The 26,476-nt window shown below is 41.5% G+C and overlaps 2 protein-coding genes across 4 annotated transcripts in view; one reads left to right on the plus strand and one right to left on the minus strand.

The window, feature by feature from the left end:
* Nucleotides 1-1,850: 1,850 nt before the first annotated feature.
* osy (ABC transporter oskyddad) overlaps nt 1,851-26,476 on the minus strand; it is a 51,263-nt gene continuing 26,637 nt past the window's right edge. For all 3 annotated transcript variants that reach the window (XM_065865293.2, XM_065865292.2, XM_065865294.2), the window contains 7 exons: nt 17,145-17,304; nt 16,226-16,488; nt 15,889-15,982; nt 8,491-8,918; nt 7,820-8,039; nt 3,124-3,301; nt 1,851-3,059 (listed from right to left, as the gene is read on the minus strand). In XM_065865293.2, coding sequence (XP_065721365.2) covers nt 2,305-3,059; nt 3,124-3,301; nt 7,820-8,039; nt 8,491-8,918; nt 15,889-15,982; nt 16,226-16,488; nt 17,145-17,304 — 2,098 coding nt within the window. In that variant the 3' untranslated portion in view covers nt 1,851-2,304. The remainder of the gene's footprint in view (nt 3,060-3,123; nt 3,302-7,819; nt 8,040-8,490; nt 8,919-15,888; nt 15,983-16,225; nt 16,489-17,144; nt 17,305-26,476) is intronic.
* On the plus strand, nt 21,552-22,774 carry Nil (Nilkantha). The gene has a single exon (XM_036819380.3). It carries the CDS (start codon nt 21,622-21,624, stop codon nt 22,723-22,725), a length of 1,104 nt encoding a protein of 367 aa, XP_036675275.3. The 5' UTR covers nt 21,552-21,621; the 3' UTR covers nt 22,726-22,774.

Here is a 26,476-nt window from a genome sequence, read left to right on the forward strand (position 1 = left end):
ACTTTTGCAGGGGCAACAAAGAGGCAGCCCAGTGCTCTGAACATTAAATTAATTGAGCAATTAATTAACACGCCATTGGAGGGGCGACGAAGGACCTCCATTTGATGGCGGCAAAAGGCTCAGATTGCCGGGACCTCCAACTCAGCCTGAGCCGCAAACAAAGAAGAAAAGCCATCGAAGGCAGCTGGCGATGAAAATGGCAACCGGCAAATGGAAAACGGAAAATGGCCTGGGTAGAGGTTATTAAAGCTTCGCGGAGCACGTGAAATTATGAAGTTGAAAAATTAATTCAGCGGCAAGTCGAAAACTTTGAACTTTCAATTAAGTGGAAAGCGGGGGATGGGTAAATGGGAATGAAAACGAAAATGAGATTTCCGCTGCTGTATTTTCCAATTTGTGTGCTCGAGTGCCGCCGTCAGCTACACTCGAGTAATCAATGATGGGCGAGGCATCGGCATCGGCAGCGGAATCGGAATCGGCATCCCAGACGCCGCCAATCCAAAGTGGAATGCCAGAAAAATAATGGCGAATGTGGCTCCTTCGAATGTCCTGGCCATTCCCGGGAAGCTTTGAAATGTTATCGATTGCTGACGGCTATCTAATTGTAAGTACACACGTATTGGGCGCCATTCTGGAAGGAGCAGACCTCTGGTTAGCGCAGGGCTGACTGATTTGTGAGGATAGAGGACTCTGCTATCCACTGGCCATCGAACGGATAAATCGAGTCCGAACTTTGGCATCGATGCGATGCGATGGAGAGCGACAGTCACGGAACCGGACGACATGTGGACCCAGTTAGTGTTGTTCCAGCCACGCCCCCTGCTGGCTGACCTACATATGCATATGTAACACCTAATAGCATAAGTCCCCATGTGTGTGAGTCTCTGCTTTTTTATGGCCAATCTACACGGGGAAAAATTCTTAAAAACCTTCTATATAACGTTCGATTTAGAAACCGAATTTTATAATTATTCATTCCTGTTTTCCGAAAATTACAACTTTTCCCTTATTTACTATACTTACTATTATTATTTTACAACATTTGTGGGTATTTTAGTTTAGGTGGATAATATTTATATTACATGGATTCCACCATTTAACTGTCGTAACTCGAACTTCCCTTACCACCAATTTCTCAATGTCGGGTAAACCTTGTCGTTTTGTATAACACAATCGATTTTCTACAGCTTTAAGTCTATATGCCCTTTTTTCAGTGGATTTACTGTATTATTCCTATTTTTCCAAGTGCACCTGGGTAGCAACTCCTTCTATTCATTTCCTTGGCACTTTGTTCGCTTGTTAAGTTGAATTTTCGTGTTAAGCGGATGCTGGATACCGCCCACCCGTCGCTGCACGTGTGGCGACCACCTAGGCACCCAGCCACCCACCCACTCACCCACTCACCCACTCAGTCATGGTCTACATGCATTTCCGGTTTAATTGATTTTGCCACAAAATGTGAAATGTGTCGAAAACGAGCCACCATGACATTCCATCCCCGCCCATCGGGAGGCCCCATCCTCGCATAATGTCCGGAGTGCAAAGTGGAACTCCAGGGTCCTTTCTTTTAGAGGTCTTTGATTGCAGATACTTGGTAAATAAATATTGGCAAAACCAATGACTGATTGAAGGGACCACAGGACCACTTGGCACCAACTTCGACAATGCAGCAACTTTGTCTGCCTTTCAGTCCGAAGTCCAAAAGTCCGGAGTCCGGAAAATTCGCCCAGTTTGCTCACCGACTCATCGACTTACCAGGTGCAATCAGAGCAATCACATGGCCTTCCCTCCTATGTGAATAAATCACAATTACCGAAAGCAAAGCTTTCTGCAATAATTCCTGAGGTAAATCTCGGCAAAGTTTTTCTATCAATTTATTCAAACTTTTCGAATTTTCGTTCACAAGCTTACAACATAAATAGAATGTTTCGATGTCGACTTTTGTGGTGTGAATGGTTGTTATGAAAGTGTATGATGAAATGGAAAGGCTTAATCTACAAGGCACAACAATTTCCATACTTAATGGTAGTGGTGATCCGGAACCTATTTGCCAGTGGAGGAGGGCTATGACTAAGTACTAGTTACTGGCTAAGAGAGCGTAGGTCTACCCTTAAAACCTAGTAAAATCATAAGAAATGGGCGCAGGAAAATTGTGATATTGGAGATAGGAAAATTTGGGGAAACAAAGCTAAGCTAAGGCTTTAGGTTAGGGAAATATACAATTTTGACTTTCATTTCATAGATATTTGACTTCCAATGTATCATCACATTTTTTCCTGTCTTAGATAAACCCAGAATGAGGCCTTAACCCTTCTTGAACTTGAGCAGTAGGATGGTAAGAACGAGGAATACCAGAACCCAGGCCGAAATAGAAATAAAGCCATTGTAAACGACGGGATTGTCGATACCCCAGCCGCGCTGCAAGATGGATCTCATGGATTCCGTGGGTTTTGTGAGGGGCAGGAAAGCTGTGAAGAACTGCAGCAGCGGGAACATGCCCTCGATGGGCCAGATAATGCCACACAACATGACGATGGGCAGGAAGGAACCCATAGCCACATACGTCGCAGTTCTCTCCGTATCCACGGCACAGGAAATAACGAATCCAAAGCTCATGCCGCACAGTCCATTCAGGATGCAAAGGGCCACTACTAACCAAATATTACCCACCAAAGTCAGTTCAAAGAAATAAAAGCTAACTATCAGGACGAAGATGGTCTGACTCAGCATCACCGTAAACTGAGTGACCACCTGGGAAAGAAGGATCTCAGGACCTGTAATCCCAGCCACTAAACACCGCTCCAACATTCCCTCATTCCGGTCGATCAACATAGCTCCCGAGGTAACAGCCACGGCCAAGAAGAAGATAATGGTCAGGATAACGCCCGGGGCAGCAAAGTCCGTGAAGTTGGGATTACGATAGCCGTAGACGGGGTCCTGGAAGTCCACGGGTACACGTCCCAGTTTTGGATTAAAATCACAGTCGGTCAACATATCACCCACAAAGTTAAAGAAGGTGTACTGGAGATCGCGGTACAGCAACTGGGAGATTTGTTGGTCTAGGAGGAATATGGATATTTTTAGTTTCCTGAATTTATTTATTGAAATTTTAGTTATACTTACTAGACCAATCCATTCGTACTGCCAAATCGGAGGATTCAATGGTGCCATCTTCTGCATAACGACCATCTTCTACACGTTCCATCAGCGAAGCGGTATAATTCGGTTGGATCACTAGAGCCGCCCAGGCTTTGCCTTTCCTTACTTCTTCGTAGGCCGTCTCATCGTCGTTCACATATTTCTACAAAAATAAAAATCATCAATATTTAATCAATATTTTTTAATAGTCTTGTGCTAAATATATATTAAATTTCATAAAATTCTCGGAATCTAAAAATGTTTTAATGTTTTCGGGTCGTCTGGGAAACCCGAGAAGGTAAGTCCCAGCAGTCAATCAAATGCTCATTCAATTAGCTTAAAAAGTCATTGCACCTGCCAGACAGATGTCAAACGACTGGGTATTGTTTTCGCCGTTGCTGTGCAATTAAAATCGGAGCCGCTGAATTATTGAGCCACGCATGTCGCGATTCCAGGAATCGGCAGTCGGGAAGTCGGGGTGTTCCAGGGAACCAGGGATCCGTGGATCCAGGACCCAGTATTCGGGGTAGTCAGGATGCCGGCCCACGGCACTTCCTTTCTTGGCAGCTTTGTGAGCTGTCTCTTTGTGCGTCCCGCTTCATTTCCTGTCGCATTGTTTGCTGCATGTGGGGCGTGCTGTTATGTTCCGCACTGTACTGCTCCCTTGTAGCAACAATAAAAGTAACTCCCCGTAATTAATGTGCGTACTTTGCGCCAGGCGATAAATTCAGCGAGGCAAACAAATCAACAAACAAAGGAGAGGCGTTTTCATTGCGTTGCCTACTTTTTTGCGGACCCTGTTCGCTGTTTTCCCTGTTTTCCCCGTTTTGTCAACAATATGTTTGTGTTATCTGTAACAATTTCATTTGGCTGTGAAATAAATAATGAAGCGAGAAAGTGGAGCAGATCCAGGGATCTTCAGCTAGTTCCGGCAAGTGCTCACACATTTATTAAGTTGCCTTCGAACTTCCAACTTTGAGGGGCGTAAAACTTTGCCTAAACTTTCGCCACTCACTTATGTGTGGGTCCTACAATCCTGGCCACAAAACCCAGACTACGTGTATTGGCATTCCTATTTGGGCTTAGTTCGGGCAATTTTGCGGCTTCGATCTGCAGTTATTTAAACGCAAATGGCACAAGGATGGAGGCCCCGCAAACAGGCGTGAAATTTACGCAATTGCCGTCTTGGCCGCACACACACATATTCCCCGATTTTGGGATGTGCGGTTTAATTGGCCTCATTAGATTTGATGGCCCAGAAAGAGGGGTGTGTGCGTGAGTGTTTTGGCCTAAACTATGTTGCCCAGATTGGATTTGAGTCCCCAGAACACCTGAAGTCGAAATACTGGCCAGCTTTACACTTGGGAATCGGAATAAATTATAATGTGAAGAGCCATGACTACAGACAATCAAATTGCAGGCCCTGAACAACTTTTATGCTTCTATTTAACCCCAACTTCAACATTGTTTATGACAAACTTGAGCCACAAACTATGCGCAAATGAAGTCAACTTGGTCAGAAGCTCGACGCAAATGAGCTCGAAAGGAGCTAGAGAAAAACTTTCCTCAGCTACCTTGGCAATTTTTGTTTCGACTTTGCCTTAACTTGCCTCATAAAATCTTCCTGGCTGCTGGATAAAAAAAAAGAAAGAAAGCCAGCTAGGGAAGCACTTTCGAGCACTTTCTTCAAGTAAAAGCTTGTCGCTAATCAAGTGCCATCAGAAGCGTAGTCAAAGGGGATTGTTAGCTGGAGGTAATCTGGGTTCTTGATTAAAATAAATTGACATAAATGTCTAGAAGGCATGAAATGCATTTCAAATGTATATATTAAAATTTCTGATATAAAAATTATTTAATTTTATTATTAGATATGTTTTCCCCCATATAATCGTTTCCCTACTAGACTTTCTTAGCCTTTCTGCTGCACCAAAAACCATGAAATTTGCCAGGCACTCCTTTTCACTAATGAGCCACATTGTCATGCTTAATGAACTTTTAATTAGAAGCAACGACATCGGCTGACCACAATATGCTTTTCAATTTTCCCATAGATTAAAACTCCTTTTTTTGGGCTTTTCAGCCGAAAGGCAAGTTTGCAAAATTATTACTCCAACCATTCAGGAAGCTGCCTTTATAAAATTGGGAAGCCTCACCCCCAAAAGCAAAGGACAACTTTTGTGCCTTTAAGACAAGGGTAAAGGAAATGCGTTTGATCTGGAAAACACAAAACCACAAGGAAAAAAGGACGAAAAAATGAAGGGACAGATTTAGCTTTGGGGACTTTTGGTCAAGAGATCAAAATATATAACAAACATCCTTAGTTTCAAAGAAAATTTGAGTTACTGCGTAAACATTTTGGAAAATATTTAGGTTTTATATAAATAAAAATCTCAAATTTTGCTTGTAGTTTTCCCTCATAAAATTGTTTCCTATTTGATTTTTCTTCAAATTATTATTAAGGAGATAAGTTCCTAATCGAAATTTAATTTGTATTTCGTTTTTATCTACGGTTCTTCTAATTTTCAAGTCTTTCAGATAAAGACATAGAACTCCTCCCAAGTTTTCCTTCAACTACGTGGTTGGCAAAAGTGGTATTGAAAAGCACGAAGCGCTGTGCCGTCAATACAAGGAGAATATTCAAATTTCTTTGACCCGCCCTAGGGGTTCGCCTGCAGCTCCATCCTCTATCCAGGATTTTTAAAAGGTGAGCCGAGGCAGGGACGGGGTTTTGGCCAAGTGCTGATGGCACGTTGATATGCTGTTCATTGACCAAAATTAACTTGGCCTCCTCTCCTTCTTCTTCTCGTAGTTCTGGGTCTTTTGATGCGGCCTAAAGATACACGGCCGCGTATTATTTTTTCACCGTTTTCCCTTATTTTCGTCCAAAGTTATACAAATTTAGTCTGATAGCCGGCGGTTGGGGGATGCTTTTCAATTTCCAAAAGGTAAAAAGTTTTCCTCGCAAATTGCCAGTTGAGGCATGCGGACGGTTGCTGGCCTTATTATTGCGGTCCTTATTATATTGTTATTTGGAAATTCGAAAAAGTTTAGGAGGTCACGGTCTGTTGGCGGGATAATTTGATGGGACATTGAGATCTCAATGCTGATTTTGTTTTATTGTCTTTCAGCGAAACGGAGATGAATGAGGAAAGGGATTCGGGAAAATGGTTAGGAAGAGGAATACCAGAGGTTTACAGCCAGCCAGTTAATAAGTTTCAATTTTGCATGAATGCTGTGGAAACTAATCGTAAAAATACCCATGCCACCGGCGCTACTTTATTGTTATTACGCTTATTATAGTGTCTAATGTAAAATGCATGAAATCGTAAGCCAGGACTCGTCGGGACCGGAGTCCTCGAACCGAAACGAAACTCAAATTAGGCAACAAAAGCGACTTTGTTTTTGAAGCGTAATTTGCAATAAATTGCCACAAGCGGCTTTCCTTGGCCTCCGTAATTCTGCCCTATTCTGTTCAGTTCGGTTCTGGCCCACTATTCCTGGCCATCGCCGCCCATGGCAGGGCAGTAAATTTATTGATGATCTCGACCGACTGGCCGACAGTCGACTCGACTCGGCCTGTTGTTGCTGTGCCAAAGATAAGCAGCTGTAATTTGTGTTCGCCAACACCAAGGGCAACGGCCCAATCGGAGGCAGCATCCTCTTCATTTTGCATCGAACAAGGAGCAGAGTTGCCCCAATTGGTCAAGAAACAGTAGCCAAAAAAATAATAATGTGTATAATACTAAAATTGTAGGGGATACATTTATAAGGATCCGATTTTTTCTAGAGTAACATCTAACTTTAGTCTTATTAGAATTTTTTCAAGAAACAGTAATAAAATATAGATAGGATTACATTTGATTAGGATACTAGACTTGAAACTGAACTCTGTAATATTAGGATTATTTTAAAGTTGAAATGTGATATTTTGCTAAGTGACAAGCAATGTAGATTTCACTTAAATTACTACTATACTTTTTTACTTCGTAGTTTCTAACAATTTTAGGGATACCATACCATGTTAAGTTCCTTCAAAATAATAAAATCGTCTTCTCTTAAATGGTTCATTTCAATAGAATTTTACTAATCTGATACCATAATCTAGGGAATTGTATTCCTAATTAAATAAGAAATAACAGAGTACATAGAGTAATATTTAACTAGACTCCTATTATAACAGACATTCAGCCACTAAATAGCCAAGTTAGCATAGCCGGCATCGGCAACGTGGCCAAGACAAAGGCAAGTATGTGGAGGGGTGATTTAGGAGTGCGGCAGGGCGAAATGATGTGTGCAGTAGATTGAAGACCGGGCAGCTCCCCCAGCAGTCTGCCCGCCCAACAGGGGGAGCCACTCGGCTGTCCACACAAATTGAAATAAATTACAGGAGCGGCCAGCAGAGGGCGTGCGTACTGGTGATCGGGGCCCCTGAATATAAGCCACATGAGTGGTTATTGTAAAGTTCGCACTGCACAATTTAACCGAAAAGCCAGTGACAGCTGATATTGCACCCCCGGGCTGGGAGTTGCATCTGCCACTGCTGCTTCTGCAACTGCATCTGCCACTGCCCCATCCGCATCCTCAAAACCCCCTTTCCCATTTCCAGCCTCTGTCCATGTCCTTCTGCCCCCGGGGGATGATGAGGGGGCGAACTCGAGTAGGTAATTTGCATTGCACTCACCACAACCATGCTCTTGTTCTTGACCAGCATATCGAGATAACGGCAGCTCAGCATCGTCTGATTGCATCCGGTGTGCACTGGACAGAATTGTTCCATAATCATTTCCCCCGACATCTCGTGATTCGCCACGGCCAATTTGAGGCCAGTGGGATCATGGCCGATGGCGTAGCAGAAGAGCAGTATCTGCACCACCGGCAGGCCCACGATGAACAGCATCACCCTGCGGAAAATAACCCAAAGTTGTTTTACAATTGATGAGTTGAAGTGGGACGAGTATTAGCTTATTACTATGTAGTCCAAGTAATATGAACTGGGTTTTAGTAAGGGGTGCACATATAAATTGCCTACCACACTTGAAATTTTAGTCTTGCTTTTGAATAATCTATCCATTGAACAACTAGTATTAAATCAAGCTAAATATTTGTCATGGGAGGGTAATATTGTTGATTAAAAAATGACCAACCAATCCATAACGGAACCTGTCATAATTAATTAATACTTTTAAAAACATCAGTTCTCTAATCTATATAGATTGTTGAAAATTACGGTAATATCCTTTGGACTATGATTGGTTTGATTGGATTATTATTAAATCAAATGTTAGCCAATTTCTTCTATACTTGATTTTGTGTGTGGATAATGTCAGTGCTTTTCTAAGCCCTAGTACTCACCCTACGTTGCGCATCATCCACAAGAAGTTCTTCCAGATGAGGGCGTGCAGGTGATGGGACTGCATCACATGGAGGTTGTACCAGAAGGATGTGGGTGTCTCCTGAGGAGGAGGCAGCGGCGGAGCTGCGGGGGCGGTTGTACTGATCGGATCTCGGGCAGCCGAGGACATGGAAATATTATCTCCAAATTCTCCCGAAATTTCGGCGGCATGCTGCTCATCCGACATGTCCAAGGCGGGATTGGAGATCGCCGGCACCGTAACTTGTTCCACAATTTCCTGAGCTATCGACGATCGTCGGCGTTTTCCCATGTTCTGCAAAACGGAGAGCTTCAGGAAAACATCCTCCAGAGAGTCGGCGTTATATTGCTGTCGTAGATAACCCGGGGATTCTTCTGCCAGCATTTTTCCACCACGCAAAAGACCAATCTAAAATGAAGAATAGATTATTAGAAAATATTCTGGGAGTCAATGTAAAATAAAATCTTAAAAAAAAACAGCGTCAGTTATTTGTAGCCTCAAGAAAAAAAAATCTGGCAAAGCAAAAACTTTTCTATTGATTTTCTTAAAATATCAGAGTTTAACGTTCCATTTGATATACCTTTCATTTTTCTCTTTATAATTTAAAAACCTCTCGCTCTCATTCCAAACTTTTTTATTTAAATACCCACTACGACATCTGCGCAACTTCGAAATTAAGTGGAAATAGATTTGTGTGACATCACTGTTTTGTCAGTCAATTGATTTGGAGCGTGCTCTGGCAAAGTGTCGCCAAGCCAATTAAACTTTTCGACTTTGATGCGACTTGCCAGTCGTCCTTGTCCTTGTCCATGTCCGCTCCCCAGAATCTTTGTCAAAGTTTACGCCCTCCATGCACATCCTGTTCCTGATCCTGTTGTTGTTGAGGATGTGGATCTGGATGTGAATGTGGAAGTCTCGATGAAGTTTTATCGACTCCCATGTTCGGCGTAATCCCTTGTTCACGCAACGTGCGGAAATTAAGTTAATTGATTTCTGTGTCCGTACATGACCAGCCGTCATCCCCTTAGCCCTTCTGCAGACTGAAGGGAAAAGTTTGCCGCCAGCTCGAGGATTTTCCCATCAAGAAGACGCTGCCTGTTCATCAATTCCACACGAAATAGATGGCTTCATTAGGCATGCACATGAGTGGGCTGCTCCTGTCTCGATTTTCCGGGTGGCAAAAATAAGGGGGGATACTTTTCCGACTGCACAGGCAAGTTCTATGCTAAATAAACCACACACACTCTGCTAGTTAGCAAACTTTTGCCACTTGATTTGGCTTCGTTCGGCTCCTGATTTTGGCCAGCTAGGAAATCGGCCATTTCCCCCAGAGCTGTTGTGTTTGGCCAATTCGAATGGCGACCATCGACCGGCGACCCTCGACTCTCCACTGTCGACTGTCTTTTCGACTTCTCAGGGCCAATTAACGTCTTAATTGAATTGCAATGGCAAACTAAATTACGGTCTTCCTGGCCAGGCAGCCAATTGTAATTTTATTGGCCAACTATGTGATATGCATTATTATGGCCGGCAATTTTGCATGCCATAAATAATTTTCCGTTTGCCTCGTTCCCCGGCACGCAGAGGAAATTGAAAAATGCACATGATATTTATGGCTGGGTTCGTAGGTGGCATTTACTGGAAGTGGGCGAGCTCGGAATTTATTCTAGAATATATGCGGCGGGGGCTAGCCAAATAAATCTTGGGTGTTCATCTGAAATTTCCCAAATTTACATAGGATCTGAGTTCTTTTAAACATGAGACTGATTGAAGATTTTCATTATAAATTCGTAAGATATTCGTAGTATCTTATCAATAACATTTGGATAAATAAGAATATAAAAGTGGATGTAGGTATTTGAAATTAATAAGCTGTTCTTAATAAACATTTTAATAAATATTTTAAAAATATGTATTGTTTAAAATATTTATACTTGCTTCTGAATATTTATTTATATATTTTTTATTTTCTGTGAATTTTATTCTTGCCGCTTAATGCCTTATAACACGCCACGTGCAACGCGGCATTAAAGTGGCAATCAAAGTGGTTGGCTGAAACACATCAACACTTCGTCAGGCAGTGGAAAACCAGTTGGTAATGTTATTTTTTCTTGGTTATTGTGTATCTCCTGTCACTCATCAGCTTTAGCAATTATTCAACTGTCCATTTGCATTTCGGTTGTGCTGGCTGCCTTTGCTTTTTGTGCTGGCTGCTCGAAGGCAACATGCGGAAAATTACGCGACAAACAATAAGGATAAAAAACGGAAAAACGGCAGCAATACGGGGGAAATGCAACAATATCAACTATTAAAGGCGCGCCCAGGAGGGAATTCGGGGGTTCGGCTGCCCCCCAGTAAATGCTGAAATGCTGAAGTAGAGCACTCGTAACAATATATCCATCACATAATGTTACGCTCCCTGATTTCATTTATTAGAGCAGAAAGTGCTGCATGTACAACTGGGGACAGTCGTAGGCGAAGACCCGCCCCTCTGTCTTCGCTGTGTGGCCATGTGGCGTATACGCGATTCTCTACTTTTTGTCCTGGTTTTTCTATCTTTTATTTTTGTTTTAGCTACTTTCTTTTTTCCTACGCTTTATGGGTTTTTTTGGGCGAGCCAACAATTTCCCCTGAGCCAAAAGGCAAAGGCTCCAGCGCTGACATTAAATTTGGGGAGCACTGTCTGTCAAAAAAAAGTGAAGCGCTGCACTTTGTTAGGAGCGAGAGACTGGAAGCCATTCGAGATTCTGTTGTGTGGGCCGAGTTGGTTGACCTCGTGGTTGGGACATGGGTTGGGGTCGGAGTTCGGGCGGTTATATGGCTGATATAAGGCTTATACAGACAACATGCAGGCGTTGACGCTTGACATAATCCGGAGCATACTTTGATGTGGGTTCCACTGTCATCAGAGGTGTATTGCAACAAAATTAGTCAAAATATTGTATTTCTACGAAAAATAGGTTTTAAATTTTGTAAGAAAGGTGTTACAATTTCCAAGGATTTTTTATAACACGTAAAAACATTTTTATGCAATTATAATTTGTACTTTGAACAAAAAAGGAGCAAAGAAGCATTTCGTGTTGTTTTCTACAGCAAGTTTTATATATTTAAATAGCTAAGGTAAACCATGGCGTAGAAATTTAAAGTTGATTTTGATTTAATAGATAATATTCCACTGATGCCAATGCAAAACTGTTATTGTTATTAACTTCCTCTTTTCACACAAAATAGTATAAAAAGCATCAAGCATTGAAGAGTAAATTTGCTTTTGCCACAGTAACTAAATCCTTTTGTGGCCTATTTTCCCAGCTTACACGACCGCTCTTCAGCAAAATAAAAACATCTCAATGCCAAAGTGCAGCATATTTTTGTAATAAATAATCCTCTTTTTAATATCTTTATTTTCGCACATTAAACTTGATAATCGCATCAACATTTCTGGTCCATTGTGAAGACGGTGCAGTAGAAACGGCATTTGCCGCATTTGCACAGAATATTCTCGATCGCACACCGGCAGACACGTACAAATTTTTAATGTCCATAAATATTTTTCAATTAAAATAAAACTTTTAATCGCTGCACCATACAAATAACAATAACCGAATTTAAGCACGGCAAAGTTTTAACAACACTCTGGGCTGCAGTCGTAAATGCATTTTACGATTATGTTTAATGCCCCTGCTTTTGTTTGAGTGCATCCTCTCCGCAGCAGTGGAATCAGAAAAACTAATAGCTGTTTTTGCCGCCATGCTGCATATAATTTTTATTGCCGCATGAATTTTCAGCTTATAAATTGCCAGCAGGCAATAATCACTTTAATGCTTTTGAGCTTTTGAGGTGGTTTGGTTGGGGGAATATATAGATCAAGTGGCATGTTGGTGTGTTTGTAGGTGCCAATTGAAGTGGCTCACTCAATCAGGCTCTAGGGCAGTTAAATTTATGTGTCCGTCTGCGACTGAGCTGCATTGAGCTCTACTTTAGCAGATATTGGCCGAGGGAATCCCATTTTGGACACGCAATTCCGTTGACTCAACAGAAAAAACAGCCGTACAAAAACAAAGACGGCGAGAAAAAACAGAATACACAAGGCAGTCCAGCAGAAAAACTCTACGGTCAACTCCTCGTGACGTGCGGAATTGTCGAAAAATATGTGCAGATACTACCTTGGGCCAAGTTGGACTGAAGACTCGTCCACTTCTCCGGGCCAGGACTCGACTTGAGCTGGCCGGGCCGAAAGCAAAGCGTGCCACGAAAAAGTGACAAAGCTGAAAAAGCAATTTGCTGCTGGCCATAATACCAGTACACCGAAAAAAGTATACAACTACTATAAAACGGTTTGTTTATAGTTACTTTACTATTTCAAAAATATTTATATTTTACATTACACATTCTCATGTTCACAGTTTGATGTGACATTTAATTATGGCTCTTTATTTATTACTATTATTTTAATATTTTTAATAGCAATACAATATATTCTATATTTTATCCGGCAAATATTTTTAAAGGTATTTTTTAAAATTATTTGGATGGTAAGTAAAGTAAAAAATCATGCAACATTGGCATTCTTCATAATAACCATATAAAACTTACTTAAAATTCGACCATTTTTTCTCTCTTTGTACATCAGCCAGCTGAGGCGTGCACAATCTAGCTGAGACCCGCTTGCTGTTCCATTTGAGCTCAGCTGCGAGGCCAACACGTGTTCAATATGAGCAATTAAACACTGTCACCAGAAGTTACACAGACACAACAACTTCTACTTCCGCTCCTCATTCCGCTCGGTGTGGTCGTGGTCGTGGTCCCATGGGCTTTGCATATAAGGCCGCAGGATGGGAACTTCTTCCGCAAGTTGGTTTTTTATAGAACCCATAAACCATAAATTTGGTCTAACAATTCGCATTAAATTCACATTTCAGCGCCTGACGCTCGGATTAACTTGGCCAGGTTGCTTCGTTTCCGATCCTTGTGCCTGGTTTTATGGACTAGCAAAGCGAGTCGGTCGATTGTTGTTTTGGTTGACACCCAATCCCAGTGCGATTCCCAAGTGCCAAATGCTAAATGTCGATTGCCCGCAAACAAAGGCGAGTTTTCTATTCCTGCCAGTGATTTTGTTTATTGGCCATAACTCTTTACCGCAATGACTTTTGGCGGCACGACGGTGTGACAACGGATTCCCGTTCGGCAGATCAAGTGGGTTGGTTGGATTTTCAAAGGGTTTTGGGTGGCCTGTCTGGGGGTGGCGAAAACGTGTTGTCAATTGCTGGCAGCCGCTCAGCATGTGAGCCATTTAACACCCTGAATGTCCTTGGGGGTCAAGTGGGGTTATGGGGCTCAAGTCCGCAGGACTGGATGATTGTTTCGGTATTACGGGAAGCAGAACCAAAGGTCTCCCTATTATGTATTAATAAACGGCATTTAAAGCGATTCAGTGAAATATGGTTTAATAATAAATACTTCTCGTAAATACGGTCGATTAATAAATTCTGGCAACCAATCAATCATTTGTAGCCTTGTGGCAATGATTTCTTTATAATCAATATACGGATAACCATGGCAAGCCTAATCATTTACTTAATATTAAAGCATGAATGGAAACATTTAACAATATTAAAACGAATATAAAACCTTTACCCAAAAAAAAGGTACTCATATTTATATTGGTTTGTCGATCGATACTTGGCCAAATGAAGGCGTACAGCTTAAAGGGCGACTGTTTTGAGCAGCTTGCTACCCATGCTAACAATTCCCACCACTTTAAGGAAAATTTATTTTTTGACCAATTTTCGCATTTTTTGTAAGGGGTTACATCATGTTTTTATGCGAAAAACGGCAAAAATTTAACATTTCCAGGTTTGAACGCCAATGGTTTGGAAATTCAACCACGAGACGTACGAGGTATGGCATTCCTCATTCCAACAACTATTGGCATAATGATAGCCAAAAAACTAATTTTTTAGCGCTAAATAATGGGATTCCAATTTTAGTCAAAAATACTCTTTTTTTACGCGGTTTTTCAATCGTAACTTAGCCAAATGAAGGCGTACAAATAAAAGGCCGACTGTTTTGAGCAGCTTGCTTCCTATGCTAACGATTCCTATCATTTTAAGGAAAATTTATTTTTTGACCAGTTTATGCATTTTTTTTTTTGCGAAAAATGTCAATAATGTAACATTTCCAGGTTTGAACGCCAATGGATTGGAAATTAAATCACGAGAAGAACGAGGTATGACATTCATCATTCCGCCAAATATAAGCATTCTGACATCAAAAATAACGAGTTTTAAGGGCTACGTTATGGGGCTTACATTTTTGAGTCTTCAATAGGCACATTTTTAAATTTTGTAAGATTCTGTCACCAAGTCGGTGAAATTTTAGTATTAGATTTTAATCGTGGGATGATAAATATTGTAAAATATTTTGTAATAATAAAAACCCACTAAAGTCATGCATTTTGATGAATATTTTCCTGCGCCCAATCAATCACTTTAAACGCGCCTTCCTGTGGAGTGTCTCAAGTGTCGATCTCCGGCCCAATTCACACTTCCTTGGCCGCTCCCCACATCAATCTTTTCCAGAGTGTTGTCATTGATATATTCAACCATCTCATCTCATCTCACACTCCACTTGAGCTTGCGTGTCCCTGAGCAAGGATTCTGTTTGTTTTATGTGTGCATATCCTGTGCGTGTTGCCAAGTATCTGAATCTCAGCCCGTGTATCTATCTGTCTATCCGACTGTCCATTGTGATGGGCGTTTGTTTGCGAGCTTTGTCACGATTTATTCTTGAATTTTTTCTCCCAGCCTGAGAACGGCCGAGTTCATTGTTTGCTGCACGCATTAAGTGACTAGCGCAGTTATATTTCCCTATGCCGAACTCATCTGTTTCGCTGGCGGTGGCATAAATAAATCTGAAGTAAATATCTGCAATGTGTCTCGCTCGGAAATGCCTCGTAAATCGTGCCATGGCCATGGGTCAACAGAGGAGACAGCAGCCAGTAATATTCTACTCTACTCCGCCACTCGACTTCCCTCTTTTAGCCATTCATTTTTCCATTTTTTTGGACAGGACCCGGATTTGTTGCAGCTCGCAGGATACAAATTTGCCAGGGGGCAGGCGGAAGCACTTAGTGCCGCACGTTGACAGCGCCCGGCGGAGCTGATAGCTGAACTTTCACCTTGGCAGTGGCAGCATAATATTGCTCATACGCCGCATATTACACATGGATGTGCCAGCCGGCTGGCCATAAATCACCAGGCCACGAACAATGCGTGGGCGCCAAGAGCCATTGACACTTGGCTTGGTTCCTTCGTAGCCGAAAGCCCCCTTATATCCTATCACTTCCCCGGAAAGTGAAATGAAATCTCCTGCTACTTACCATATGCGCCTGGGCACACTCGTCGATGTAATGCGTGGTGATTATCACAGTCGTGTGACCATTCTTCGTAATGTCCACCAAATGATCCCAGATGCTGTAATCAACGAGATAAAGAGTTAATCAGTTGTCATACAGATAAATACAGGGGAGTATTCATGAAAATTGCCAGGAATTTACACTTCATTTTTTACAATACAAAGTGTCGCCTGAGCTACACAGAAAAATATTCTTTTTTTTTTAAGTAATTTTATATAATTAATATATTTTACATTATTTAATGGCCTAAGGTATTTATAGTTTTTTTTTCTGTGTAGCGACCATTAGGTCCCAGACTCACCTCTGTCGCAAAACGGGGTCCACGCCCACCGTGGGCTCGTCCAGGATGAGGAGCTCTGGCTCATGGAGCAGGGCCACGGCAAGACTCACTCGACGCTGCTGGCCGCCACTCAAATTCTTGACAAATTTGGAGGCATTTGGCAAATTGAGCAATTTGAGCAGGAATTCTGTGCGATCCTCGATGTCGCCTTTGGGCATCGCCGAAATGATGCCGAAGTAGATTAAGGTCTCTCGCATCGTGAACTCGCCGTAAAGGGCTATCTCCTGCAATAAACCGAAATTGGAATACGGACATTATAAACCATTTTCACAAAAAAAGCCAGGCCACTTTCCGGCTTCACCGGTTTATGGCTCCACAGTTCCCAGCAGAGTTTTATGAAAGCTGTCAATTTGGCTTTTTCCAGACAAAACTAATCTATATTCTTGAATTTATGCCAAAATAGCTTTTTGTTTTAAAAAATAGCCCCTTGTGTGCTTCATATTTAGATTTTAAATTAATTAATTAACTTTTGAAGCCTTTATGACATAGCTTTATTATAAAATAACTTATCTGGGTGTAAAAGAAAATAATATAACTGTTTTATATTTTGAGATGAGAAATTTGTATAGGTAAAGCTTTTCTGTTTATGAATAATGCAAATATTTCCTTTTTAGAGTGTCATCTCTATTGTGGAACTGAAACAAACTGCAGTGCAGTTGGGTTATTCTTATGGATTGTGAAAATTAAAAGTTTTCCTGCTTCTCTGTGTGAGTGGTGCATTTAAAACTTTGGGAAGGTATATGTTTTCTTTTGTGCTTTCACCATTTTATTGCGTTTATTTAATTTAGTCGCCTCTGGCAAGGGGTAATAAAAAGCACATGAAAAATTCAGCAACTAGCAGGTGAAAAACTGAAAAGAGGAAGGCAGGTGAATAACTCACCTGTGGCATATAGCCAATCCGGGGTCCTGGCACACCGGAACCACGCGATCCGGGTCGTCCGCCGAGCACCCAAATCTCGCCAGAATTGAGGCGACGTCGACCGACGATGCAGCTGAGCAGCGTTGTTTTCCCACATCCAGAGGCTCCCAGAAGACCGTATCTGCAATTGCACACGGTTAGTTGAGCTTAAAGTCGTTTTTATAATGAGATATATGGGAACGAGCATGCAGATGGTTTATACAGGAGCGGCTCCGTTGCAAACGGCGCCCAAAATTATTTTTATCTGGGCTTGGAAAATTTCCTAACTTCAGGATAGCACTCCTTATTTATAGAAGCATAATAATATATACTAACAATTGGTGTTTTTTTATGATTTTATAATAATAATCTTTGACATAATCATTAAATCTATTATTACAATAATTATAATTATAGGGTATTATTAAGTGCTCTTTAAACTTAGTAACTGAGTAATTTAACTTTCATATGCAGTTTACTAACCAGGGAAATCAAGCCTTGTCTATTGTTATTTCATGTTATTCTCTTCCAAATTAAAACATCCTGGGATTTCCCTGGTTGAATTCCTTTCGGATTGTGAAGAAGAATAATTACAAGTAAATCTGTAAATCCAGGGGGGTGTTGAGGGGGTTCCAACCCCTTGGAAAAGGGCAAACCGATCGGAAAATTCAACTGCCATGGCAGCTGCATTTAAGTTGGGCCCAAAAGGAGGCCAGAACACTGCTGGCCAGATAGTCGGATATTTTTGGGGCGACTCCTCGTCCTGGAGTGCATGCCGCTCAAATATTTTAAGCACTCACACAAAGACACGGCGGCAGGTGCACTCACCCACACAGGTGCAGAGCACACTCACACACTCACAGGGATGAAAAGCATCAGGTGAAAAATCAACTGTGAATAGTTTTGCAAAAATATTCAGGCGCAAAAAGTTTCATTGCTCGGTACTCGGTGCTCGGTGTTCTCTGAGCGCTCTCTTAGTGCCCAAAAGCACCCCGCCACCCCGCACTTTCCCCGAGTTTTCCATACGCTTTTCCCACACACTTTTCCACCCACACTATCTTCATGTTCAGGTTCAGGTCGGTGTGGTATGTGCGCCGCTTATCTCGTGTGTGGAGGAGCTGTTGCAAAATATATTTGGGGAATGTTTAGCACAGCTTAGCGCGCCAGTCAGCCTCCGCCCACTTTCCACGACCATTTTCCAACCCACCTCCCCCACCCCCTGAACATTTTCCACCCCCTCAACAAGCTTCCCCAAGTTGGCGTATTTTTTATTACGTGCGCAGCGCGCGAGTTTAGAAAATTGTTGGCCTGGCAGTTGGCAGTTGGATGGCGCAGGGGTCAGGGGTCAGCGCTCGAGGGGTGGGGGTTTGCGCGGTTTGAGGTCGGTTAAGGTGTGCAGGTGTGTGTTTAGCCATGAATAACATGCAGGTCGATTGCAGGCGGGGGGAGAGAGCCACACTTGTATAAGCCAAAGCAAAAGCCAAAGGGGTAAATAAAAGCACAGCCCGGCTCCCAGTCCTTCGGCCAGCTTAAGGACACCCCAGGTTGGCCTGGCCAAAAGGGGTTCGCTGGGATGGTCAAAAAACAAGCATCGGGTAGGACAATAGCGCCAGATATGATTAAACTCTCCACTAAACTGAAGCGCTCAGATAAAACTAACTAAAAGTGGATAATTTGTTGGCTTTAATTGAGTGTTTCAACTCAGTTGAACTTTGGCCAGCTGAGCTTTTGTGAATTAAAGTGCAAATAACCTTGGGTTCACAATAATGTATTTAGTGCATTTTAGTGCAGCGGGGAAAATACGAGAGTTTAGAATGGGTTGAACGGAAAAATTGCAAGCATAATTCAATTTAACTCAAAGTCACTTTGTTTACGTCATTTATTTCGGATGCAATTAACTTTTGAGTGCTTCAAAATAAAAGTCAGTTCAAGTCAAACTTAGTTTACAAAAAAATCTATAACACAATGACTCCATTATAGCAAAAATAGAATGTGTCAAATCAGATTAGCATTCAGAAGTAAAAAAATTAATAACATTTTTTATAGCAAATATTATTATTATATATTATTTATGTATTCCGACCAGAATTAATTAAAAAGCTTCAGTAAAATGTATCTTTGAAATAAATATATACATCTTGATGGGATTTAAAAAATAAATGGGGATAGATACAAGGCTTCAACACGCATATATCAGTCCTTTGATATTACCAGTTGTGCTATTTCCATTTTCTCCTGCACTGAGGAGCAAAGGTGACTTGATTTCATTGTCCGCAGGCCAATTCAATATTCCCGCCCCGTTTTATTCCAGTTTCCTGTGGCAAATTCCGCTGCTTTGCATGCAATTGCCTTTTTGCATATCGCGTATCGCATAGTATAAATCCAATGCCATAAAGCGTTAAATGGGCGAGTGCCGTGTTAGAAGAGGTCGCTGCCGCAAAACTTTGCGGGCCAACCAGCCAAGGCAGACGACAGAAGCTGAAAAACATTCCAAGTCACAAATTACCAACATTTAGCAGCGGTGTGCGCATATTTTAGCCCCTTCGGTGCCTTCGCAGCCCTGTTTTTGTCCACCTTCGTGGGGTTAGTGTGTTTTTGCCCGCAGGAAAACAATGCAAACAATAAGCAGCGATGCAGACGTCGACGTTGACGACCCGAGTTCATGTTGATGTTGATATTTCAACCCATTAACCTTTTTTACCTACTACGACTACTATTTCGCTGCGACGGCATTTAGACCGGGCTTGATGCATTCCGCAACTCATTTCTGGATGGCCGTGATTGATGATTTCTACGTTTGTTCATTTGTTCGGTTGTTCACTTGTGTGTGCAAATGGGTCGCCTGGCATGCATTTCGGCGGGAATGAATTATGCGCTAATTAATTGACGGCTGCCGTTCGCAAGTCGCGTGATTTGCAGGGATCATTAGTCCATATTTGATTTTAAAATTACTTTTCCGGTCCTGCGACAACAGGGAATTAAGTAAAGTTTTTAATTATAGTGAAGGATTTTCCTAGGATTTGTTATATTATCAGCAAAAGTCACCTCAGTCCTATCAGCAACAACTAGGGATATGTAGATTAAACAATATATATTTTCTAACTATCTTTGACGATCTTAACTTATCGAAAACAGTATAAGCCTTTGTAAGTAGTATGTTTTATTTGGAAGTCAGCCTAGACTCATCAGTAGTAATTGGGGATCTTAACTAATCCAAAAAATATTTAATCACATTTAATACACAATTTAAGTATTTAACATATTATCATCAAAAGAGACATATCTAATTTGCAAGTCACCTCAGTCTCATCAGTCAAATTTGAGGATGTGTGCATCAAGTTTGTAAATTTTCTGAAGTACGTTTGTTGATCCTAACTAATCCAAAACATTTTTAATCACATGTTTGCCTTTAAAAGTGGCTACATTTTTAATACCCGTATCATTGTACTTTCCGCCTTGCCGTGACACATTGACGAGTGCACGGAAAAGTCGGGGGAGCATCTGAGATGGGGCCCTGAAACTTTGCACTTGACTTTAACAATTAGTTTGTGTCCTCCCCCATCCAATTCCCGTCGAGTTTCAGCCCACTCCGCACCTTTCGCCACCCGATTTCATTAGTAGGTGTAGTTGTTGCCTAGCAGCGCGTCACAGGCAATTACAGGGGCGGTAATGCGTATTTAATTAACAAGCTTACTTAGTAGTTTTCCATGGAAAATTTAGCTCATTGTTCGGCAGAATGCGACCGACAGTGTCGACAGTGGGGAGCGGGGCCAACTAGCGAACTAGCTAACTGACATTTAGACTCTCGACGAGTCGCTAACGCTCCCTGCTGCCTATTTGCCTGTCCAATTAAACGGTAAACTTTTCTTATGGCCATTCAATTCCCACGCCGAGGAGGTCCTCCTTCAGCTCGGTTATTCGGTAGTTCAGTAATCGAAAGTTTCGGGGGTACTCGTCCTCGGGATGAAAGTCATCTAAGAGTCTGGGAGTCTCACAGCCATGAGAGAATGGGGATCTTTTGTGTGTTTATGGACTCGATGCTAATTGAATTGTCATCGATTAATTGAGCCTCGCCAAAGATTCCTGAGATTTGCAAAACCAATAACTTCCAGTCGCCTGGCCTTATGTTAGATGCTTCGGAAAACAAGAGTTGAGCCTACACAGAGAGAACAGCTATCATAAAAGTTCTTAGAATTTTTAAAAATTGGGTGGGAACATCAAAAATTACCTTTAAGAAAGTAGATAGATTTTTAGTGGTAGACACCCTCTGGAATATATATAATTTTATAACCACATTTAATAGTTAAACATATTATATTAACAATTTTACTTAGAACAACTTACAAAATGTAAAAACTGTCCTGAGGTAATGCCTTAAACTTCATTGATACACATAAATAAAAAGTCTGACTTGTAAATTATTGAGTACAATTCTAATTTCCACCGGTTAGTCATCAAGATGGGAGGCTTTTTGGAAAAACCGGAAACGGAAAAGCACGTTGAAGAGGGTTCCGGGAATAACCTGCGATATTGCGTGAGTTCCATGCAAGGTTGGCGTTTGGAAATGGAAGATACCCACTCGGCTGTTTGCAAATTGAAGGATGACTTCGAACTCTGGTCGTACTTTGCGGTGTTTGATGGTCATGCTAGCGATCGAATATCAGAGTATTGTGCAAAACACCTACTAAAAACTATAATGAAATCCGAAGGGTTTTCCAAGCTGAGATACGAGGCTGGGATAAGAGAGGGTTTCCTGCGGTTGGACGAGGATATGAGGAAACTATATCAGGACAAGCCAGGTGGATCCACGGCAGTCTGTGTTTTCGTTTCGCCAGATAAAATGTACCTGGCCAACTGTGGCGATTCACGGGCAGTGATCTCCCGAAATGGAATAGCTGCCATCAATACCATAGATCATAAGCCATTTGCCCCTAAGGAAAGGGAACGGATTCAGAATGCCGGCGGCAGTGTTATGATAAAAAGAGTCAATGGCACGCTGGCGGTTTCTCGAGCTTTGGGCGACTATGATTTCAAAAATGATAGTTCCAGGTCTCCAGTCGATCAGTTGGTGTCCCCAGAACCAGATATCATAGTTTGTGAGCGTTCCGAACAGGATGAGTTCATCGTAATTGCCTGCGATGGCATTTGGGATGTGATGAGCAGCACCGAGGTCTGTGAGTTCATTGGTTCTCGCCTTCTGGTGACCTATGACCTCCCAATGATTGTCAATAGTGTGATGGACATTTGCCTGCACAAAGGCAGCCGGGATAATATGACCCTGCTCCTCTTACTTTTGCCGGGTGCTCCGACCATCGATATGGATGCCGTTAAGGCAGAACGAAATCTGGACCAAAGGATTGCTCAAATAACGAGGGAGGTCATCGAGAAGCACGAAATAACCGACTTTGAGGTTCTTATTCGACTGATGAAGAGGATGGCCATTAATATTCCAAATCTACCGCCAGGCGGTGGTATTTATGCAAAGTACTATATCATTGAGCAGGTTTTCCATGAGAAATTCCCCGATGCTCCGGCTGAAATTCATGATTATTTTACTATGTGAAAGGTATGTTATGAAGGAACATGACTCAAATAAATAATATTAATGGAATTACAGATATAACATTATATGGTTTTTAAATGATTTTTTTGTGTATCGTATTGGTCATGATTATTGATTTTATATATGACTTTTCACAGTGTATTCTGCATTTCATTAGTTCTTTCTTAGCCACTCATTCCCCCTTGTGCGTTGACTATGTAGCAACAGCTGTGCGTTATGGCCATCCAATTGCCAACTTGTGTTCCGTCAAATACAATGGCACAACAGGCCGAATGCTTGATTTTTTCAATTAGATACAGACGCACGCATTACGCATACGCAATGCCTGCGGACCGGAGAACAATCAAACTCATAAAACTCAGAATCAGACTTGGCAACAGATTCGGAATCGGACCTTTTCCCGGCTGTCCGGTAATAATTAAAATTTGCCTGCCACAAAGGATAAGCCCCGAAAGACAGACGGAGTGAAGGAGTGCCACCGAGGGGCCAAAATGAAAAGTTATGAACTACTGCTCGGCTGGCAGGCAGTTACTGGTCCAGTCCAGTCCACTCCACAAGATCCACACCCATGTACAGTGGCAGTACAGTACGTGCCACAACACACAACACTTGACCCAAGCAGTTGCAACAGTCATAACAATGACTGCTCTGCTACTCTGTTTTCTGTTTTCTGCCCCCGAACAGCAGCTGTCCATTTTAATTTTCCAGCTTGTGTAAATAATTTAAACAATTCCATGTCCAGTCCGACAGGAATAAGGCAAAAACAAGTGCGGGGCGGAAGAGGAAGTGCTCGGTTATTATTTGTTACCTCGACTCCCGGCCAGACTTGGCCTATTACTTGCGGTTGCCGAGTCAGCATTTGTTTAGCTTTCTTTGTTCCTTCCTGTTTCTTTTTTTTGCTGTTTCGTCTTCTAACCAAATATTTTCGCTAGTCAAGTGAGTCCGTTTTAAGGGAGCACAGAGAGAAAAGAAATTCTCAAACACGCTCTGGTGAACTTGGGAAATTATTTTTGATTTTCTTTCTATCAGGGGGGTTGAAAAAGGTGTCTAAAAATAGGCAACACTTTCTTTAAAAAGTATACTTGGTCTTTCAGCAAAGGCTTCTGTATTTCTATTAAGGGTGCCTCAGAAAAGTAGGCAATACTATATACAGAACACCGAAAGATGAGGTTCATTTTTGCATTGTATACTTTTTGGCTCTTTTAAAAGAGATTTTAGAACTCTAGGGATTTCTTCAGCATATCTCCATATCTTTTATGGTTTAGTGCAAATTTTCATTCAAAGTAGTTCTTAAACTATATTTTTCGAGTGCAGAGTGCGGGTGCTCTGGCATGGGAAAACAAATGAAAACAATAACATGTGGCCCCGGATCCTCCGGTCGTCCTGCGTCCTGCATCCCGGTCCTTCGGCTCGCTATCTGCTCTCGAGAAGACCTTTCACCCTGGCTGGATGCACTCATGTCCAGTTTGTTTGTTTACTCTGTCTGGCAGCGTGTCTGTTGCATATCAGTGACCAGCATATCGTTATTTTCCTATAATTTAGACAATTTTCGGAAGGGTTCGCTCGCATATTCAAATAGTTTCTCTTTCGCTTCCATTTTCGGGCTGGCTTTTGGCATTTTAATCAACTTTTCTTGGATGTGCACAGCACAATTGCTTATTAAATGGCGAAATCAGAGAGAGAGTTTGTTCTAACTTCTGACTGTCTGACCATTTGGTTTATGGAACTTTGGCCAAATATTTGACTTTGGTTCGGCCCGCTCGACAACATTTGCAACATTTTTCTATTTGCTTCGTTAACCGCACACGAATAGGAAAAAACCAAAAAAAGAACGTGGTCTCCCTGCGACTGAATGTTTGCGAAAACTTTGTTTGCCGCCCGTCGCTGGCCATAATGCTAAACTTTCTTGCGCTCGAATCCATTTTTTTGCTGCTACTCGGACTCTTTTATTTCGTTCCTTTTGTCAAATGCAGACCAAACCAATTACAAAATCCACACAGCCAGGGAACCAAAACCAGCCAGCAGAACTGGGCCAACTGAGGGGAGGGGCAAAGTTTGGCTTGCAAACAATTGCAATTTATTAAGCCAAGAGCCCAGCAAAGCGCAAACAATGTCCGTGTCCATGTGGCCAGCATAATTAAAAGTAAGTTCAATGCGCTGCTCTAGACAACGGAGCGAATCTCTTTTGGACCAGAGATGAGCAAAGAAATTTCAAATATTTGCAATTTAATTTGCATTCAAACACAATTATTGCGGGAGATAATACGGTTTAGGAAATAATTAGATTTAATTCGGTTAGCTGCGGAGACAAGGAACAAATTATAATTGAATTGCGGTCAACGGAGAAGAAGTGAAAACTCAAAGAAAATTTATAGGAAAGTTTTAAAAGAATTTGTCCGAGATCGCAGGAAAAAAGTGGTCAAGATAATAAATATTATTGACAGTTTTATGCTTAAAAGATGTGTCATTGTTTCTTAAGAATTTAAAAAATTACTAAGCACTTAAATATTTTTCTCATCCATTAAATTGACTTATCATCTATCCCAACTATTTTAAACCTTATTAGATTTATTTTTATGGAAGTATTTTTAAAGGTTTTGTTTTATCAATTTTTAAGTTCCGGCAGTATGTAACCACATGAAAGCATTTTCCATTTATCTTTATTAAAGTTCCCTCATTTTCCCAACCACATCGCTCATACGCCCTGGAGTACGAACTTATTATGCACCGCAGCCCTTGCAAGTGGTAATTATGTTGCAATAAGTTGGCCCGGGTTCGAAGTGCGGGTTTTGCTAATGCGCTGGTTACAAATATGTGATCAGGCACTTCAATTGCCAGTCCGCAGGAGAAGTAAATGTGGCAGAAGGGCCAGACAATGGGGCCACTGATTAGTTGTGAATTTACTGCTGATTAAGATGCTTTTTAAAGGAATTCACCGCCCTCTCTGGTCGAATGAACTTTTCCGCCAACTTTTCGCGCTTTTTTTCCCGTAAATGTATCTGTATCTGTCTGTTTCAGTGAGCTTTGTGCTCGTGAGTCCGCTAACTTTCTGTTGAATTGGCAGTTTATGAAAAATTCAAGGACGGACATTAATTTCGCACTAACTTCTGGGGGCACGACCCTATAAATTACACGAAATATACGTAAGTCAACCGGAAGGAACAAATACGTTTGAAAGTCAGCAGTAAAGATGAGCAAGCAAGTCAAAAGAGCTGAATTGGTTTTTTTCCATTCGCCTTGGAGTTTATCAAACACTTAATTACTATCTTCCTGTGAATAAAATAAGTTAATTTGTTTTCACCACTTTAAAGCCTGTTTTCTGTTTAATATATTCTGCATAGAAATTATAAAAAACTGTTTTTCCTTTCATACGTTGGACAATAAAAAACCTGTTTGAAATAACAAAATGTATGACAGTTTATTTTTTTCTCAACTGAATAAAAGTTAATTTATTATCTAATTAAACACACATTGTGCCGTCTACCTCTAAACGTATTTAAAGAACACTTTATTGTCTGGCCGGGTATTTTCAAAATTTAATCAGTTCAGCCCACTTAATTACAGTATGGGTTTTTTGCGCCATCCTTTCTTTTTGCCGTGTTTTGCCATTTTTATTGCACAAAGCGAAATCACAGTGTAGGACTTTTGTTTGGCCATTTGTTTACAGGCTAAATGAAATCATGACAATGTAGCGTGAGTCAACAAAATCAGCTGAGAGACAAATTGCCCCGAACACGCAGCGCCATCGAGT

The sequence above is a fragment of the Drosophila suzukii genome, chromosome 3 (assembly GCF_043229965.1).
Source record: "Drosophila suzukii chromosome 3, CBGP_Dsuzu_IsoJpt1.0, whole genome shotgun sequence".
Lineage (NCBI taxonomy): Eukaryota > Metazoa > Arthropoda > Insecta > Diptera > Drosophilidae > Drosophila > Drosophila suzukii.